Consider the following 15,898-nt stretch of genomic DNA (forward strand, 5'->3'; position numbering starts at 1 on the left):
CACGGCAAAGTTGTTTTTGTATGATACTCGTTTAGCCATTTGCGTGTGTGTGCGTGTGTGATTGAGAGTGTTTGCACTTTTGCAGAGAGCAAACGAACGAACGTGTGTGTAGAGAGGAAGAGCGAAAGAGCAAGTGTGTGTTTACTAGCGCAGATCGGTCGCGCTTGTCATTGCGTTGCGACGCGTTGTACCTTAACGACTCAAGTTAATGAAGGTGTGCGGTCCAAAAAGAATTTTAAATTCATTGCGCGTAGGTTTCTTGGAGTGCTTGGTTAATATTTATTACAAATTACATGTCAAATATATTGACTGATGGTTCTGCAAACACTACAGTAAACAGCGTATGTGTATACATGTTTGCTCATGTAACTAAAGAGAAAGCCAATAAATAATTTTCTAATTCGTCGCGTATTTTTGTACAAACCCGTCAAAGTGCCCGATACGTGAGTGTGTGTGTGTATGTGTTTTTGTATGCAAATGTAACTTATGTATGTATGTCCGTTATGATTTAATTCAGAAAGTGCAATTAGGGCCACAGCACTTCAATTTATGTTACGGTTATTCGCTGCAGGCGAACGTGTTCATGTGACAGATCTATTTATAACAAATATTACTGGCTTTTTTTGGCCCCTACAAGCGCCGCCTATTTATTAACTACATGGATAGACGGCGGCTATCGCACTTTGAGCTCAAGTGGCGCGTTTTATTAAAACGTAAGCGCCGTCTCCATTCAACTGCCCCTTCCTCCGATTAGCCAGATGGTAGTGAGTGTCTCTATGGGGCTGCTGGTAATAAATGTAAATTGAAGTGTTAGTACTTTCTTCTTCTTTTGTGTTCTCTAACGGCACCAAACACATTTATGGCATAACTAATACTGTTACAAGTATAAATCAAGTGCTTGGTGCAGTGTGGTCGGCTGCGATTTTGAAATCAACAACTATACATATGTATGAATGTATGTATGTATGTATGCATAGCTTCGTATTTCCACAGTCCAACTAGAGTGAAAGGTCTATTTGCCAACATCCAATTGAAGCCGGCCAATTACATATTGTTGTCTCTTTCGTGCCTACCCTAGACGTCTATTTCCTTGAACCAAAGACCTCATATTCTACAAACTCTTATATTATGAAAATGTAATATGAATCGAGCCACGCTCATCCGTCGAAATGCGCGTCCACTGTATACTATTGCCTGTATTTGCTATCTTATCACAAATCCCACTTTAATTAGATTTACTCAATGTGATTTTTGTGATGGATTTTCGCTTAGTATTTATTAATCAGCGCAGTTGACTGGAAGTAGTCGACAGACCTAAGAGATATTCCGGAAATAATTATTATAATTAAAAATCGAATTCCTATAATAAATAAAGCACACTTTAGAAATGTAAATATTTATGTTATCAAATTGTTTATGTTCTATTAATATTCCTTTCTTTGCAGCAGAAATATGCACAAAGCCATTAAAAATAAATCAAGTAAGTGAAGTGAAAAGTATTATGAGTCCGAAACTTTTAATTTGAATGAAAAAAGAAAAAGATGTTTTCCTTGTATATGAAGAAAGATTTGTAATATAATTTTTTAAAAATCTAGGCTTTCGCTTACTTTTAAAAGCGAAAATAGGCCCAATTATTAATTCATATATCGCAGTAGATAAACCCATAATCTTAAATGTTATGCGAGCATTGTGAAATTTTTATTATCTTTGACCGTTTTTACCTTTCCCACCCATCATCATTTATTTTACGTAATTAAACATTTTTACTTCTATTTCTTTTGTGGTCTACACTTTCAGGGTTATTATGTGGCCTCAAAAGCTCGAAGGCAGACTTAACGACAGCCAAATTTATATTGTACTATGGGTATGCCGTAGCAGTTAACCTTTACTCTAAGCAACTAAGCTAACATACTTTTAATTATGTCAGACCCAGCGTAGCTGATAGCGATATCTATGATCTGCATGACTCCAAAAATTTGCTAGAAGATGAGCACCTGGATTTGAACAAGAATACTGTATTGTATTTGCATGGATATCTGGAGGATCCCGATGTGGAGAGCATACATGTGATTGCGGAGGCTTATCTGGAACGCAATGATACAAATCTAATTGTTCTGGATTGGGGTGAACTGGCCGATGGTAATTATATCTTTGATGCGGTCGTCAATGCCAAACAATTGGGACCGGAACTAGCGAAAGTTCTGCTGGACATGTTCGAACATGGCCTGGACATAGAGAAATTTCATATTGTTGGACATTCGTTAGGCGGCCAGATGGCTGGTATTATAGGCCGTGAGATTACTAGACGATCCAAAGGTGTATTGAAAATTAAAAGGTTCGTTTTGGCTTTTAGTGTATAATTATATAATAATTAACATTGTTATTTAATTGAAATAGAATCACCGGCCTGGATCCTGCCTTTCCCCTCTTCTACCTCACCGCTGGTCTGGCCGCACATCTAAGCGCAAGTGATGCAGAATTCGTGGATGTTATTCACACAGATGCTTGGTTATATGGTGCACCTAGCAGCACGGGCACCGCGGACTTTTGGCCAAACGGTGGCAAGACATTGCAGCCAGGCTGTCCGAAGCGCAATTATAAAATGCTCAGCGATAATGATTTGTCTAGTCATCGGCGCAGTTGGTGGTTCTGGGCGGAGAGCGTCTCGGACCGTTTTCCAATTAAGTTCGATGCGGTTGCAGCCAAAAGCTGGGATGATTTCAAACTAAACAAAATTATTGAATCTGAGCAACCTGTTGTCATGGGTCATAATTGTCCCACTAAGTAAGTTAAGTACTTTATATTCAGATTATATATTTAATTTATTATTTGTTTCCTTAGTATACATGGCGATTTTTACTTACAAACGAATGGCTTGACGCCTTATGCTCGTGGCAAGGATGGCATAATCTATGTGGATCCCAAGGAGCTGTTAGGCAATAACAATACTTATGAAGCTTCAGTACCTGCAAAGGTAGAGCAATGATATGTGCTTATGATATATATTTATGTATGTACTTGCAAATAGCATACAGTGTGTAAAATAAATATGTTGCAGAATGTTGTTAATTGGATCTTTGTCTTATATTCATATTAATGTTAAGCATTAATAATTTACTGATTTGGTTTAAATCATTTGTAAAGAATTATGTAAACTTAAAAATAAAATACAATATAATTGTTACGAGTTTAATAAATATTCAAAATATATTTCATTCTAAAATATCGGTGATAAGGAGACGCCAAAACTATCGATATCAGGCTTATCGATTATGAAATCAGCCCTCGTTGCTACAATTTACGCACCACTAGTGCTTGCATGAAAATAAAGAAAATAACACAAGATAGAAGCCGAATTGCTGCGTGGTTGAAAACAAGCGTTTTGTCAAAATGAAAATAAAATTAACGGATTCAGTTGTCCGCAGCTTTAAAGTAGCCAAAATCTTTCGTGAAAACACAGACAAAATCAATGCGATTGACTTTGCACCGAATGGCGAGCATCTGATCTCTTGCAGCGAGGACGATCAAATTGTTATATACGATTGCGAGAAGGGCACGCAATCAAGGACTGTGAATTCAAAGAAATATGGCGTCGATTTGATACATTTTACGCATGCCAACAATACGGCAATACACAGTTCAACTAAGGTCGATGACACCATACGATATCTCAGTTTGCATGACAACAAATATCTGCGCTACTTTCCCGGCCATACGAAAAAAGTGATTTCGCTGTGTATCTCACCCGTGGAGGATACCTTTCTATCTGGTTCATTGGATAAAACGTTGCGTCTGTGGGACTTGCGCTCACCCAACTGCCAGGGACTGATGCATCTATCGGGTCGGCCGATTGCTGCCTACGATCCGGAGGGTCTCATCTTTGCGGCCGGCGTCAATTCGGAAAGCATTAAACTGTACGATCTGCGCTCCTTTGACAAGGGCCCCTTTGTCACATTCAAGCTCAACCAGGAGAAGGAGTGCGACTGGACGGGTCTGAAATTTTCGCGCGATGGCAAAACCATCCTAATCAGCACAAATGGTTCGGTTATACGACTAGTGGACGCATTTCATGGCACACCGCTGCAAACATTCACTGGCTATCCGAACAACAAGGGCATTGCGATCGAGGCCAGCTTCAGTCCGGACTCGCAGTTCATCTTCTCCGGCAGCACCGATGGCCGTGTACATATCTGGAATGCTGACACCGGCAACAAGGTCTCCGTGCTCAATGGCGATCATCCGGGTCCAGTGCAATGCGTCCAATTCAATCCCAAGTACATGATGCTCGCCTCAGCCTGCACAAACATGGCCTTCTGGCTGCCCACGTCTGAAGAGGGTGTTTAGCTTCATAAGTTGTCTACCTTTTTTTATTTTCTAATCTATTTAAGATAATTACAATTAAATATTATAAATTAGGAAAACAATTATGTTATTGTCGTTGTTGTTCTTTATGTCGCTCGTAGGCGACGCGTATATTGCCTAGAAGCTTCGCCAGATTGTGCCCCATTTTTGCGCTAATGCCGAGTAATTCCGGGTGCTGCAGCTGCTGCTGCAATTGCTCAAAATTACTCGCACTCGATTCCACATCCATTTTGTTGGCCACAACCAGGTGCGGACGCTTCGCCAGTCGGCCACCAAATTGTTCCAGTTCATGCATGAGCTGTTTGTACTGCATCCAAGGCTCCGGCGCGCTAGCATCCAGCACAAAGAGCAGCAGGGTGCAGCGTTCGGCATGCTTCAAGAACTGTATGCCTAATCCTTTGTTGCGATGCGCATCCGGCACAAGGCCCGGCAAATCCGCAATGGTCAGCTGCACATGATCGTCATATTGAACGGTGCCCAGATGGGGTCGAAGTGTTGTGAAAGCATATGGCGCCACCTTTGGCTTAGCACGCGTTAAGGCATTCAGTAGCGTACTCTTCCCGGCATTGGGAAATCCAATCAGACCCACTTCAGCCATGCTGCGTAGTTCCAGCATATAGCTCATATCCTCGCCGGCGGGTCCATACTCACAAACCTTGGGTGAGGTCTCCTTGTCGGTGGTGAAGAAGCGATTGCCCTTGCCACCCGCTCCCCCACGTGCTGCCACAAACATAAGGTCCACACTTCCCAAATCGGCCACAATCAGACCCTGGGCATTCCGTACGACGGTGCCAACGGGCACTTTGATAACCGTGTGCTTGGCATTCTTTCCATGGCATTCCTTAGCTGATCCAATGCCACCTTCGACTGCTTGCAGGACGCTGTTCACATGGTTAAAATTACGCACATCATTGGAGGCTTGGAAAATGACATGGCCGCCATTCCCGCCGTCGCCGCCATCAGGGCCGGCGCGTTCGTTGCACCACAATTGCAGAAATGACACACAGCCATCGCCTCCTTTGCCGCCTATAGCTCGTACGCGTTTCGCATCCGAAAAGTATAGTGCCTGGCATGAGAAATGTTTCATTTAATAGTTATGTAAACATTGATATATTTGTATAACTGATTTACCTCTTTCCTTGTCGACTTGCTCTTTTTGGGACGCAGTGCCGTGGCTACTTGACAATAGTTTATTCGGCTTTTCGTTAGAAATTTGCTTATTAACTGAGCTGAAATTGGAAATAGCGACATTTTGTCATATGGTTTTATTTATGTTTCTTTCGGTGCCGGCAATAATACATGCATATTTATCGATATATATAATTGATAACAATTGAATGCAATCAGTGTGCGCCTTGTACAATCTATCGGCACTTTAAAAAATATATAAAACGAATTCCCAATAATGTAAGTAAAGACTTAAAACAATCACGCAATATTAACACTAACCATACTATGGTTAGTGATGTTACTAAATAAAAGTGTTAACTAAGATTAGAATACTTCGGATAAGTATACTTCGGGAAAATCAAGAAAAATTTGAATAATATTTAATTCATATTTCAGGAAGCAACGTCATATATTAAATTAGGTTTTAATAACGAAAAGGAGCTTCGATGCGAGATCGACTTATGTCGTGTAATCAACAGTTTGTTCGACGATTCTTATTCGAGCTACTACTCGATACTTTTTCTGAACTTATTTAATAGCGGGTGATATCGATGGTCATCTAATGCTGTGCCGCAGAAGTTTGGAGCAATTTAGAAAGATGTCCGTAAGAGCTGCGCTTATAGATCTTAGCGGTACACTCCATGTGGAGGATGAGCCAACACCTAACGCTGCTATGGCATTGCATAGGTAAGTCAGCAGCTATAGACTGCAATGGACTTGAATATGTATGTATACATATATATGTATGTTTTTTTTTTTCTTGTAGGCTGCGCAGTAGTAATATTACCGTTAAATTTGTAACTAACACCACCAAAGACTCGAAAAAGACACTTTACAATCTATTAATCAAAATGGGCTTTCAACTGGATATTGAAGAGATATACAGTTCGTTGAGTGCAGCTGCTGCATATGTGGAGAATGAGAAATTGAATCCTTTCTATTTGCTATCGGACGATGCACGTAAAGATTTTCCTGAAGAGGACTCGAGTCGTCCTTATGATTCGGTTGTTGTGGGCCTGGCGCCCTCTGCCTTTGATTATGCTCACCTAAATAAGGCGTTCAGGTGAGAAGGCAGACTTCATATGTTTCATTGAAGCTTTATTCAAACTTTCCTTTATAGTGTGCTAATGGCGAAAAAGTCGCACAAACTTGTGGCCGTGCATCAGGGCAAATACTATAAACGCTCGGATGGCTTGGCCTTGGGACCCGGCTGCTTTGTCAAGGGCTTGGAGTATGCGACGGGCAAGACGGCAACGGTTATAGGCAAACCAAATAAATTCTTTTTCAACAATGCCATACCAGACGGGTTGAGTCCCAACGAATGCATTATGATTGGCGATGTAAGATGAATTGATTTAAATATTTATTTGTTATCCGATTTACACTTATTGTTTTCAGGATGTCAACGACGACATTGCAGGCGCCATGAAGGCGGGCATGCAGGGCATTCTCGTCAAGACAGGCAAGTTTCTGCCAGAAGCTCTGGAAGCCATCTCGCCCGCACCGACGGCTGTGGTTAAAAATTTCGCCGAGGCCGTCGACTGGATATTGTGCAGAAAGCACTAGTTTGACTATTCAATTCAAAAACTGCCAGACTTTCACAAAACAAGTGAATTTAACAGACGAATTGGTGTAAAAGTTACTTTGGAGTTTTGGCACTTTTGTAAGAATTTAAGTTGCGACGACACCTGCCGCGGAAGGTAAAGAATATTTTATTTAATTTTTGATAAGATTGAATAATAGAACTATTCGGTGCTTAGCTATATTTCCCGACTACATTAAATAAATAACAAATTATAGATATTCTCTTGTATGAAAATTCCCAACTCAATTAAAATAAAATATTCAATAAAAATTGATGTATCCAATAATTTTATATCTTACAAACAGAGCCCTCTCTTACCATAAGTGGTTTTTAAGTTCCTTGAATGAACTCAATTTAATAAACTAAATAAAAATCAATAAACTCAATTCAATAAAGACATTGTCATACAAAATTAATAAATAAAATAATATTGTATGTATCGAACGAGGCTAAAGGCATCTTTGCCTGCCGAAAAACAGTTTTATCTAATCTCTTAAAAGTTCTAGTTATTAAATTACAACTAAAATTTTGTTTAGCCCCCATCGTTAAATAAGTTGATTAAATTCAAAAACTCATTTTTTTTTTTGCCAATAATTAGAAAAAATTGTACAAATGTTTAATATAATTTTTTATAAATAAGCAGAAATCCATTTCAAATGCAACATTTCCGACTGTTTGGAACAGTCTAAAATATTTGTATATTTTAGTTCTTTGTGGTGAAAAAGCCTTTTGAGTATGCAAATTGTATGAGAAGCAATTTAGTTAAGCTTGGCCTGGGCAAATTTGCTGGCCAATTGAACGATCTCGTCGACGCGTTCGAAATTGCTGCCCGAAGCTTGAGCGGATTCGGGTTTGCCGCCGCCTTTGCCCCCGAGCACAGGCGACACATGCTGCACCCACTCATTGGCCTTCAAGCCCTTCTCGACGGCGCTCTTGGGCACCGAGCAGAGGCAAAAGATCTTCTTGGAGTCGGCATCAACCGATACGAACATGGCGGCAGCATCGGGCAATTGGGAACGCACCTGCTTGAGGGCAGCGTCCAGCGCCTTGGTATTGTTATATGCTTCCAATTGCTGGACCAAGACATTTGCTTTGGGATTCGCTTCACACAAAGCCTTGGCCTGTTCCACAACCGTGACGGAGACGGCGGCGCGCAGGGCACGCTCCTTATCATCGAGCGTCTTCTTCAGAGATTTAAGCAGATTGCGCATCTCATCCTTCTTTACATAGGGTATGGTTGCATGCGAGATTTGTTCGGTTAGCTCCACAATTTGCTTCACGTACAGCTTGGAGTCTTTGCCAGTTTTATCCGCCTCAATGGTGGCCTTTAACGTGCTGATCTCCTTCTCAAATCCTTCGGATTTCTTGAGAGCTTTCAATGCCTCGGGTCCAGTCAGCGCAACGATGCGTCGAATGCCCTTGGCTATGGCCTCCTCGCTGCTGATGACAAAGTCCATGATGTGGCCAGAGTTACGCAGATGTGTGCCGCCGCAGAATTCCACAGAGGTTTGTTCACCTGCCTCGGAGTCTGGCTGGGATTCGAGCTGATCGACGGGTACGCCAAAGGATATCACACGCACCGGATCCGGATAGACTTCATCGAAGACAGAGCGTAAGCCGCGTATACGCTTGGCCAAGGCCAGCTGGGATTCCTTGGCATAGATGGGCATCTCCTTGTAAACCATATCGCGGGTCAGCTGCTCCGTCTTGGCCACTTGCTCAATGGTCATGGCTGCTTTGCTGTTGAAATCAAATCGCAGTTTCTCGGGCACCACAAGCGAACCCTTCTGCTCCGTATCCTTGCCCAGCACCTGCAGCAGACAGTGATTGAGAGCATGTGTAGCTGAGTGATTCTTCATGGTTAGCCAACGGCGCTCAACATCGATATGCAGCTGCACTTCATCGCCCACGGCCAGGGTGCCCTCGACGACGCCAATGTGGAGTATGTAGCCGCCGCGATTGTAAACGCGATCCACAAGAAATTCATTGGCCTCATCGTTCAGCTTGACCAGTGCACCCTGATCGAAGATCTGGCCACCGCTCTCCGCATAGAAATTCGTCTTGTCCAGCACAATGCCCGCCTTCTGTCCGCTGGTAATCTCCTGCACGAATTTGTTCTCATATCGCAATGCGACGATTTTGCTGGTGCAATCGCTAAATTTGTAGGCGGAGTCGCGTTCATTGGACTCCGCTTCGTATATGTATTTAAAGGAATCGTTGGTGGGTGGAACGCCCTTGTCCTGCAGCTCCGATATGGCGTGCACATCCAGATTGATCTCATCGATCTTGCTGGCACCTTTGCCTTGCGAAAGTATATAGGAATTATGCTTGGCCGCATCGTAGCCAGCCATATCGATCTGCAGAGACTTCTCCTCGGCCATTAGCTGGGTAAGATCCACAGGAAAACCATAAGTGTCATATAAACGCCAGGCCACATCGCCGGGTATGGTCTTCTGATCGGCGCCCAGCTTTTCAATGGTGCGATTTAGCAAATTGCGACCACGTGACAATGTCTTCAAGAACTGCTGCTCCTCCTCGTTAATGATGTCCATAATGTGCTGTGGATCCTTTTTGACCTCGGGAAAGGCATCGCCCAGCAGTTCGACAACGGTAGTCACCAAAGTGGCAAAGAATCCAGGCTTAGCGTTCAGCTTCTCAGTAGCATAGCTGGAAAGGAATCGATATAAATATATATACAAATATAATCAGCATGCTTCCCTTACCGCACAGCGCGACGCAGAATACGCCTAAGTACATAGCCTCGCCCCGTATTATCGGGATTGCCGCCATCAGCCAAAGCTATGGTTATCGTGCGTGCGTGATCGGCTAGCACACGATAAGCCATATCAATGCCATCGGCATCGTCGGCTCCTACACGTCCTTGATAGGCCGGAGCACCAGTGCCCGCCTGTATGGCATCAAAGAGTGGCACAAACAAATCCGTATCATAGTTTGAGCGTTTATTCTGGATGACAGAGACCAAACGCTCGAAGCCCATGCCGCAATCGATGTGCTTCTTGGGGAGCTGCTTTAGGGAACCGTCGGATTCGCGATTGTATTGTATGAACACCAGATTCCATATCTCCAAAACATCGGGATCATCCATATTCACCAGCTCGGGTACGCTGCGTCCGCCAATGCGATCGAAATGCAGCTCTGAGCACGGACCACACGGCCCAGTTTCGCCCATTTCCCAGAAGTTATCCTTCATGCTGCCGGGCAAAATATGCTCGGGTTTCAATCCAAGATCCAACCACATTTGCTTGCACTCCAGATCCGGTTCCAGACCGCTTGCTGCATCGCCGCCAAAGTAGGTGACATACAGGCGATCCTTTGGTAAATTCAGACGGTCTGTCAGGAATTCCCATGCCCAGCTGCAGATTTCCTTCTTGAAATAGTCACCGAACGACCAATTGCCCAACATCTCGAAGAACGTGTGGTGATAAACATCCTTGCCCACATCATCCAGATCGTTGTGCTTGCCGCCAGCGCGAATGCATTTTTGTGTGTTGACAACACGCACCCATTTGGACATCTCGCTATTGGGATCAGCGATGCCCAGGAAAATGGGCTTAAACTGATTCATGCCGGCGTTGGCAAAGAGCAGAGTGGGATCGTCCAACGGAATGGTGCTCGACGAGTGAACGTAGATATGTTTCTGCTCCTTGAAGAAGTTCAGGTAGGCATCGCGCACCTCCTTCGCGGTGAGGAACTTCATCTTGTATATTTTTTGTTGATATTGACTGAAAGTGCAGCAGACAAAGGAAAAAAGGTTAGTTTTGGCCCATTGCCACGCGACGGAAAATTGCGTTCGTATATGTAATTGTATTCAATGCAAAATGTGAAAGTGCACAAATTGTCTTTGACGTGACTAAATTGTACAAAATCTATTATATTGTTACACTTTCACGAAGTTGTTTATTTTATGACACAATTTGTATATGTATTAGTTGCGCATTACTCACGTTTGGAAGAATTAAATGCAAATACAAAACAATTTCGTCAACCGACTGCAGCAACGTGTAAGTTGAACCGATTCCAATGCGGCAAGTTCAGCTGTGAGCCAGTTTGCAATGAGTGAAGAAAGCTCCAGTATCGTTCATCCCGACTTTTTTTTATTTTGCCGCACAAGTTCGATACCCATCACTATCGAGCTAACATTCAAACCGTTAAATATCGATGACTAAATCAACTTTACGTGCAATTGGCGCCGAAATTGTAAAACACACATTTTTTCAAGTAAATACAACAATTGTAAGCAATTTCTTTTTTATATTAATTAAAAGTCAAAACGTTGTGGCATATGCTGCTCCTCCACCTCCTGTTCAATTTGTTTCATACGCAGCATTATATTATAGTTCTGCGTTTCCTCCTTGCCCGTCAGGTACATGGTTATAAATGCTTGTATCGCAATAAGTGTGGAAATTGCAGGAATAATAGGGCGTGTTAGCTTTCGATACAGCATAAAGACTTCCCGTGGATTTTCCGTTATAGAAGGCAATCGATAGGTATAGCATCTGCTGGCGAACATAAAGGCGGCGAAGGGTGCCAAAATCGTGGGATACACCACACCCAATGCCGTTTGGATGGCGGCGCTGCGGACCTGCGTACACACGGGGCACTCAGTTAAAGGCCTCAACAGCAACGGACTCTGTATAAAGAATTTATGTGTCAGCATTGTGAAGATGGCTGGCACGACTACAATGGGCAAATAGCTGGAAAGACGACCATGGGCACCCAGACGTAAGCGTCTGCGGTAATGATTATTCACGTAGGCGCCCGTTGCGGCCGCCATGGCGCTGAGTATGCCGGGCGCATAGCGCAAGGACCATCTATACAAATATAATCAGGGTATCAGCGGTTAGATAAGCGACTTGAATTTTGTACGCACACTTCTCCGATTTTGTCCCAGGATGTTATGATCTTCCACTGGTATCGCAGCGCGTGATCTTCTGAAATGATGACTGCATCAGTTGGCAGTTCATTAGGCCGAGCACGCGATAGGGCCATACTTTAATTTATAATCAAAATAGAATTTGTATTAACAGCAGAATGAAACTAAAACAGCTGTTCGCCAATGCGGTGGCAGTGTGGTAAAACGTTGACATAGTTACTCGCATTGGCACAGATGTGGCTCACCCCAGTGTTGTAAAACATCAATTTTCTGTCAGCACCATTGTAGACATTTGAAAACTAATCCAAATTCGCTTTGTAAAAAAAAAAAAAATAAATAAATTAAGTAAAAATTCAAAATGCCGCATAAGCGCAAAACACGCTTGCAGTATAATCCAAAACAAGTGTCACGCCGGGTGCAGTTAGCGTCATCAGCGCCAAACGTTTGCGTTAAAGCACACAATGGCGCCACCGACGAAAACTTTTCGCCACCAGAAGAAAAGAAGGTGCAAAAGGCACCCATAGTTCCTCAAGAGACTGCGCCCAATAAGTTTGCAGTGCCGCAGTTCAATACCATGGTGCGCACCCAGGTTGAGGTCAATTCAGTTCGGAATATGCGCGTGGATCTTCAACTGGACCTAACGCCACGCACCAAGGCGTCTATTGCACCCAAGGTATAAACAAGTATACAACCAGTTTATAAATCTCTATATATATGTTCAACATTTAGGTTGTCAAGAAGCTGAACTTTCCATCAACACAAACAGTATTCAAGGACTTGATACCTATCAACGTGAACGACTCGTTGCGTGAAATGGAGCGACCGAGAACGACAAAACCTCGGGATTCCAACAAATATAATATGGCCGAACCAATACTCACCGACTATCTAGAGAAAATTGAGTATGTGCAGCTTTTAATGCCCGAGCCGGAGCTGACAATGGATTTTACATTCGATGAATTTGATTTCCTGCATGCCTACACGAATTGCTATCGCTACATATAAAGACAAAACGAAACATTATGTTTGTTATTTTAAGTTATACATTTAATTATTCCGATAAACGAATGGATTTTAGCAGCGTAAATCACTTATGTGTTTAATTTATCCAATGAAGTTCATGACTACCAAAAAGAGAATAACATGCGCGAATATGAAGTCGGCGAAGCCACGTTCCGGTGAGATGCCCGAGAAGACGGCCTTATTTTGTGGATTTGCTTGCAGGCGCAGGCAAACGGCCAGCACAAAGCAGCTGACGGTGCTGATGAAGCCCGAGAGGAATGAGTTGAAGGGAAATGTGCCCACCAGGACGCAGTAAACAAATTGTATGATGCCGGTTAGCAGAATGTAGCCCAAGTAGATATCCACGAGTTTTAGCTTTTTCGGTGTGTTCTGCACGTAGTCGCTGTAAAACTTGGAAATTACGCTGCTGATTTCAACCATTTTGGGGCTTTATTTTTATTTCTTTCTTCAATATTCAATTTATTTTGTTATTAATTTGTTTGCAGAACGGCAGACACGTCACGTAAAACGCCTGGCAACTAGTGTTGGAAAACGCCAGCAATTTAGCCGTAGCGCTGTGAATGGCATGGCTCGAATGTCTGCGCTAAGAAGAAGCAGACCAAGAGTTTTGGTTTTGTTTTGTTTGTGGTCGCGTCATCATTGGCTCTAGCAAGGTATTGATAATTTACGTGTTACCTGTGCAACGTTCGTATGGCAAAGCACCAAGAAACTGAGTCAATGCTCATTCATTAAAGTGTAATTCAATACTGCAATGCTGCACACTCTGCTGCAGGTGTGTGTATGTGTGTGTGTGTGTGCAAATTGTGCAATATAAATCCGAGTAGCTAGCAAACAACAACAACAATACACACATGTGCAAAGAAATCTGCACGCTTGATCTACATACATATGTATAAACATACATTCATGTTTTGTTTGCGAATAATCAATTTACATTTAAAAACGAGTAATAACATATGCTCTTTGTTCAACAGGAATTGTACTAAATTCGACGCCGTGACCTTCGCTGCGCCACATTCATTGCCAGTGTCAGCAGCGCATAAAAGAGAAAAAAAAACCAACAACAAAGACAAGTCAAAGCAAGAAAATCAATGGAAGACTTAACCCCATTGACAAACCTTCAACAGGTATGTGGAAAATAGTTGGTATACCAACTACGATTAATTTCAGTTAATTTTCATTTATGTTTCTCCTTACAGTTTTAGTTGAACGTTATTTATATGTTTTCTTAACTGCCAGCGCAATCAACGCGCCAACTGCCCGCATATCCATTTACTACAGTATCTAGATAACTTATCTAGAATTTTTATTTGTAAGTGTTTTTCTTTTTATTTGAATCATATGTCGTCTAAGTTGCACAATTGAGCTTATTGTATTTTGAGCTACTTGGAAATGTGAGTGCCTGGAACGTGCCACAGTCTCAGTCTGTTTGTGGGTCTGAGTTGGGGTCTGTCTTTAGGTCTAGGTCTGGGTCTGGATCTGGTTCTAGGCCAACTAGTTTTTAATTGCTTATATAGGTATTAGTTTTGGTTATCTTTAGGCATAGGTTTGTATGCTATCTCTTACGCAGAAATGTGCTATCAATTCATAAAAATATTTTTATTTATAACGAAATATTTTATCAAATGATTAATTTTTAATCTTCAATAGCATAATAAAAAAAATCTATAACTACAGTAAACGTTCATATATTGAGATTTAATTCATATTTTTATTTTTTAATTTATGAATTCCTCTTAGATGTAAACGATCTTTTGATTCTTTAGCCTTAAGAAAATCATATCAGAACATGCATATTTGTTTATATTCCTTTGACACAGTTAGATAATTTAATAACAAAGTCATAAAGAGCTTTATATATATTATAATGTTTACACAAAGCATTTAGCAAAACAAAGTCTACCAGGCGGGATAAGATAACTACATAGAACAGGTTTAAACAACTTCTTTTGTATGTCCATTATGTATTTTATATACATTTAGTATTTGTGGGCGTATCAATGGGCTGATATTTACTTAATTCGCACGCATTTCGACATGGCGAGATTTGACAGACTATATAAAATTTCTATATATGAAATAAATAAATAATGAATGCTTATCGCCTCGCGGCTTGTTTTTTGTGCCTGAGCCCCCACGTTAGAACCAAAATCAAATGAGTCACTGGCCTGCTCGATTTGATATCGTTTTATGAATAATGTGCATATATGTTTTCATTATATGCGAATATATTCATATCTGTATATGCAATCAAGTCGAGCTTGCAACTGATCAAGTCCAAGTCCAAGGCTTATATTCATATCAGTCCATTATAGTTGCACTCTGAAAACTTTCCACTTCCACTTCCACTTCTCCTTCCATATCCCTTATCATGCACACATAATCCGCCCGTTGTCCGAGTTTCTGTAGAAAAACTGAGTCAGCGGAAAATTTGCCAGACCGAAGAGCGGCATTTACAGTGTTTCTGTTTTCAGTGTGACTTCAGCTGGCGAGGCGAGCGCATCAACTACCCACATTCTCTCCCTGCCCTCACACACGCACACACGCACACACGAGCGCGCATTCACACGCACACACATCCATCAGCATTCATCGAGTTTTCTATTCTCTTGTCGGCTCTCTTTCTCTGACCCAATTGATCTTCCAGCTTGCCGAGCCCGCCAAGCGCAAGCCGAAGATGTCCGAGCGACAGCCGCTGCTGCTGCAGCAAAGCGACAATTCCGATTATGAAGGCAATCGCAGCGGAAACGGCTTAATCCGACCGCCGGTACGCAGCTCACCGCCGGACAGTACGCTGGTCAATGTGCACAGCGAGGACAGCATCGCAGGTAAGTTTCCATTGTTTTCCCTATGCTCAAATGACA

At 42.2% G+C, this 15,898-nt stretch overlaps 9 protein-coding genes across 25 annotated transcripts in view; 5 read left to right on the plus strand and 4 right to left on the minus strand.

Moving 5' to 3' along the window:
- The first annotated feature begins 95 nt into the window (after nucleotides 1-95).
- Nucleotides 96-3,069, plus strand: LOC108611076 (pancreatic triacylglycerol lipase). Of its 10 annotated transcripts, none has more exons than XM_018003533.2 (6): nucleotides 96-250; nucleotides 1,446-1,480; nucleotides 1,798-1,864; nucleotides 1,928-2,335; nucleotides 2,398-2,784; nucleotides 2,842-3,069. In XM_018003533.2, the coding sequence occupies exons 2-6, from the start codon at nucleotides 1,453-1,455 to the stop codon at nucleotides 2,984-2,986; spliced, it is 1,035 nt and encodes a 344-aa protein (XP_017859022.1). In that variant the 5' UTR covers nucleotides 96-250; nucleotides 1,446-1,452; the 3' UTR covers nucleotides 2,987-3,069. The 10 variants fall into 10 exon arrangements, with proteins under 10 accessions (XP_017859022.1, XP_089321642.1, XP_089321636.1 ...); XM_089465516.1 differs by having other exon boundaries at nucleotides 116-214; nucleotides 1,449-1,480; XM_089465510.1 differs by having other exon boundaries at nucleotides 130-443.
- Nucleotides 3,070-3,286: 217 nt separating this feature from the next.
- Wdr82 (WD repeat domain 82) lies at nucleotides 3,287-4,424 on the plus strand. Its single transcript, XM_018003534.2, has one exon. The coding sequence runs from the start codon at nucleotides 3,391-3,393 to the stop codon at nucleotides 4,342-4,344; it is 954 nt and encodes a 317-aa protein (XP_017859023.1). The 5' UTR covers nucleotides 3,287-3,390; the 3' UTR covers nucleotides 4,345-4,424.
- LOC108611075 (mitochondrial ribosome-associated GTPase 2) lies at nucleotides 4,340-5,628 on the minus strand. Its single transcript, XM_018003532.2, has 2 exons — nucleotides 5,494-5,628; nucleotides 4,340-5,428 (listed from the first exon to the last, which is right to left on the minus strand). The coding sequence occupies exons 1-2, from the start codon at nucleotides 5,611-5,613 to the stop codon at nucleotides 4,430-4,432; spliced, it is 1,119 nt and encodes a 372-aa protein (XP_017859021.1). The 5' UTR covers nucleotides 5,614-5,628; the 3' UTR covers nucleotides 4,340-4,429.
- Nucleotides 5,629-7,403, plus strand: LOC108611080 (haloacid dehalogenase-like hydrolase domain-containing protein 2). 2 transcript variants are annotated; one of them, XM_089465517.1, is made up of 5 exons: nucleotides 5,629-5,769; nucleotides 5,929-6,219; nucleotides 6,299-6,595; nucleotides 6,653-6,872; nucleotides 6,931-7,403. In XM_089465517.1, exons 2-5 carry the CDS (start codon nucleotides 6,095-6,097, stop codon nucleotides 7,096-7,098), a joined length of 810 nt encoding a protein of 269 aa, XP_089321643.1. In that variant the 5' UTR covers nucleotides 5,629-5,769; nucleotides 5,929-6,094; the 3' UTR covers nucleotides 7,099-7,403. The 2 variants fall into 2 exon arrangements, with proteins under 2 accessions (XP_089321643.1, XP_017859025.1); XM_018003536.2 differs by lacking the exon at nucleotides 5,629-5,769 and having other exon boundaries at nucleotides 5,918-6,219.
- A 364-nt stretch (nucleotides 7,404-7,767) lies between these two features.
- On the minus strand, nucleotides 7,768-11,234 carry AlaRS (alanine--tRNA ligase, cytoplasmic). The gene is made up of 3 exons (XM_018003528.2): nucleotides 11,083-11,234; nucleotides 9,841-10,860; nucleotides 7,768-9,784 (listed from the first exon to the last, which is right to left on the minus strand). Exons 2-3 carry the CDS (start codon nucleotides 10,833-10,835, stop codon nucleotides 7,876-7,878), a joined length of 2,904 nt encoding a protein of 967 aa, XP_017859017.1. The 5' UTR covers nucleotides 10,836-10,860; nucleotides 11,083-11,234; the 3' UTR covers nucleotides 7,768-7,875.
- A 135-nt stretch (nucleotides 11,235-11,369) lies between these two features.
- LOC108611081 (transmembrane protein 126) lies at nucleotides 11,370-12,264 on the minus strand. Its single transcript, XM_018003537.2, has 2 exons — nucleotides 12,009-12,264; nucleotides 11,370-11,949 (listed from the first exon to the last, which is right to left on the minus strand). Exons 1-2 carry the CDS (start codon nucleotides 12,125-12,127, stop codon nucleotides 11,397-11,399), a joined length of 672 nt encoding a protein of 223 aa, XP_017859026.1. The 5' UTR covers nucleotides 12,128-12,264; the 3' UTR covers nucleotides 11,370-11,396.
- Nucleotides 12,265-12,369: 105 nt separating this feature from the next.
- On the plus strand, nucleotides 12,370-13,098 carry Rcd4 (Reduction in Cnn dots 4). The gene is made up of 2 exons (XM_018003540.2): nucleotides 12,370-12,684; nucleotides 12,741-13,098. Exons 1-2 carry the CDS (start codon nucleotides 12,370-12,372, stop codon nucleotides 13,014-13,016), a joined length of 591 nt encoding a protein of 196 aa, XP_017859029.1. The 3' UTR covers nucleotides 13,017-13,098.
- Dad1 (dolichyl-diphosphooligosaccharide--protein glycosyltransferase subunit) lies at nucleotides 13,032-13,454 on the minus strand. The gene has a single exon (XM_018003541.2). The coding sequence runs from the start codon at nucleotides 13,452-13,454 to the stop codon at nucleotides 13,116-13,118; it is 339 nt and encodes a 112-aa protein (XP_017859030.1). The 3' UTR covers nucleotides 13,032-13,115.
- A 96-nt stretch (nucleotides 13,455-13,550) lies between these two features.
- The window catches only part of LOC108611074 (proton-coupled amino acid transporter-like protein acs), a 62,653-nt gene continuing 60,305 nt past the window's right edge, over nucleotides 13,551-15,898 (plus strand). For 3 of the 7 annotated variants that reach the window (XM_089465507.1, XM_089465506.1, XM_018003530.2), the window contains exons 1-3: nucleotides 13,551-13,687; nucleotides 14,009-14,161; nucleotides 15,682-15,862. In XM_089465507.1, coding sequence (XP_089321633.1) covers nucleotides 14,126-14,161; nucleotides 15,682-15,862 — 217 coding nt within the window. In that variant the 5' untranslated portion in view covers nucleotides 13,551-13,687; nucleotides 14,009-14,125. Of the gene's footprint in view, nucleotides 13,925-14,008; nucleotides 14,162-14,233; nucleotides 14,347-15,508; nucleotides 15,863-15,898 lie in introns of those variants that run through there. The other 4 variants (XM_089465502.1, XM_089465503.1, XM_089465505.1 and 1 more) reach the window with 4 other exon arrangements.

The sequence above is a fragment of the Drosophila arizonae genome, chromosome 3 (genome assembly GCF_054131065.1).
Source record: "Drosophila arizonae isolate 15081-1271.41 chromosome 3, UAZ_ARI_1.0, whole genome shotgun sequence".
Taxonomy (NCBI): Eukaryota; Metazoa; Arthropoda; class Insecta; order Diptera; family Drosophilidae; genus Drosophila; species Drosophila arizonae.

Coding starts and splice junctions, on each gene's coding strand:
- Dad1 (XM_018003541.2), bottom strand. CDS start 13,454: ATGGTTGAAATCAGCAGCGTAATTTCCAAGTTTTACAGCGACTACGTG.
- LOC108611080 (XM_089465517.1), top strand. CDS start 6,095: ATGCTGTGCCGCAGAAGTTTGGAGCAATTTAGAAAGATGTCCGTAAGA. Junction 6,596..6,652: donor CACCTAAATAAGGCGTTCAG/GTGAGAAGGCAG, acceptor TTTCCTTTATAG/TGTGCTAATGGCGAAAAAGT. Junction 6,873..6,930: donor AATGCATTATGATTGGCGAT/GTAAGATGAATT, acceptor TATTGTTTTCAG/GATGTCAACGACGACATTGC.
- AlaRS (XM_018003528.2), bottom strand. CDS start 10,835: ATGAAGTTCCTCACCGCGAAGGAGGTGCGCGATGCCTACCTGAACTTC. Junction 9,785..9,840: donor ATTCTGCGTCGCGCTGTGCG/GTAAGGGAAGCA, acceptor ATTCCTTTCCAG/CTATGCTACTGAGAAGCTGA.
- LOC108611076 (XM_018003533.2), top strand. CDS start 1,453: ATGCACAAAGCCATTAAAAATAAATCAA. Junction 1,481..1,797: donor AGCCATTAAAAATAAATCAA/GTAAGTGAAGTG, acceptor CTACACTTTCAG/GGTTATTATGTGGCCTCAAA. Junction 2,785..2,841: donor GGTCATAATTGTCCCACTAA/GTAAGTTAAGTA, acceptor TTGTTTCCTTAG/TATACATGGCGATTTTTACT.
- LOC108611081 (XM_018003537.2), bottom strand. CDS start 12,127: ATGGCCCTATCGCGTGCTCGGCCTAATGAACTGCCAACTGATGCAGTC. Junction 11,950..12,008: donor TGGGACAAAATCGGAGAAGT/GTGCGTACAAAA, acceptor ATATTTGTATAG/ATGGTCCTTGCGCTATGCGC.
- Wdr82 (XM_018003534.2), top strand. CDS start 3,391: ATGAAAATAAAATTAACGGATTCAGTTGTCCGCAGCTTTAAAGTAGCC.
- LOC108611075 (XM_018003532.2), bottom strand. CDS start 5,613: ATGTCGCTATTTCCAATTTCAGCTCAGTTAATAAGCAAATTTCTAACG. Junction 5,429..5,493: donor GCAAGTCGACAAGGAAAGAG/GTAAATCAGTTA, acceptor TTCTCATGCCAG/GCACTATACTTTTCGGATGC.
- Rcd4 (XM_018003540.2), top strand. CDS start 12,370: ATGCCGCATAAGCGCAAAACACGCTTGCAGTATAATCCAAAACAAGTG. Junction 12,685..12,740: donor AGGCGTCTATTGCACCCAAG/GTATAAACAAGT, acceptor TTCAACATTTAG/GTTGTCAAGAAGCTGAACTT.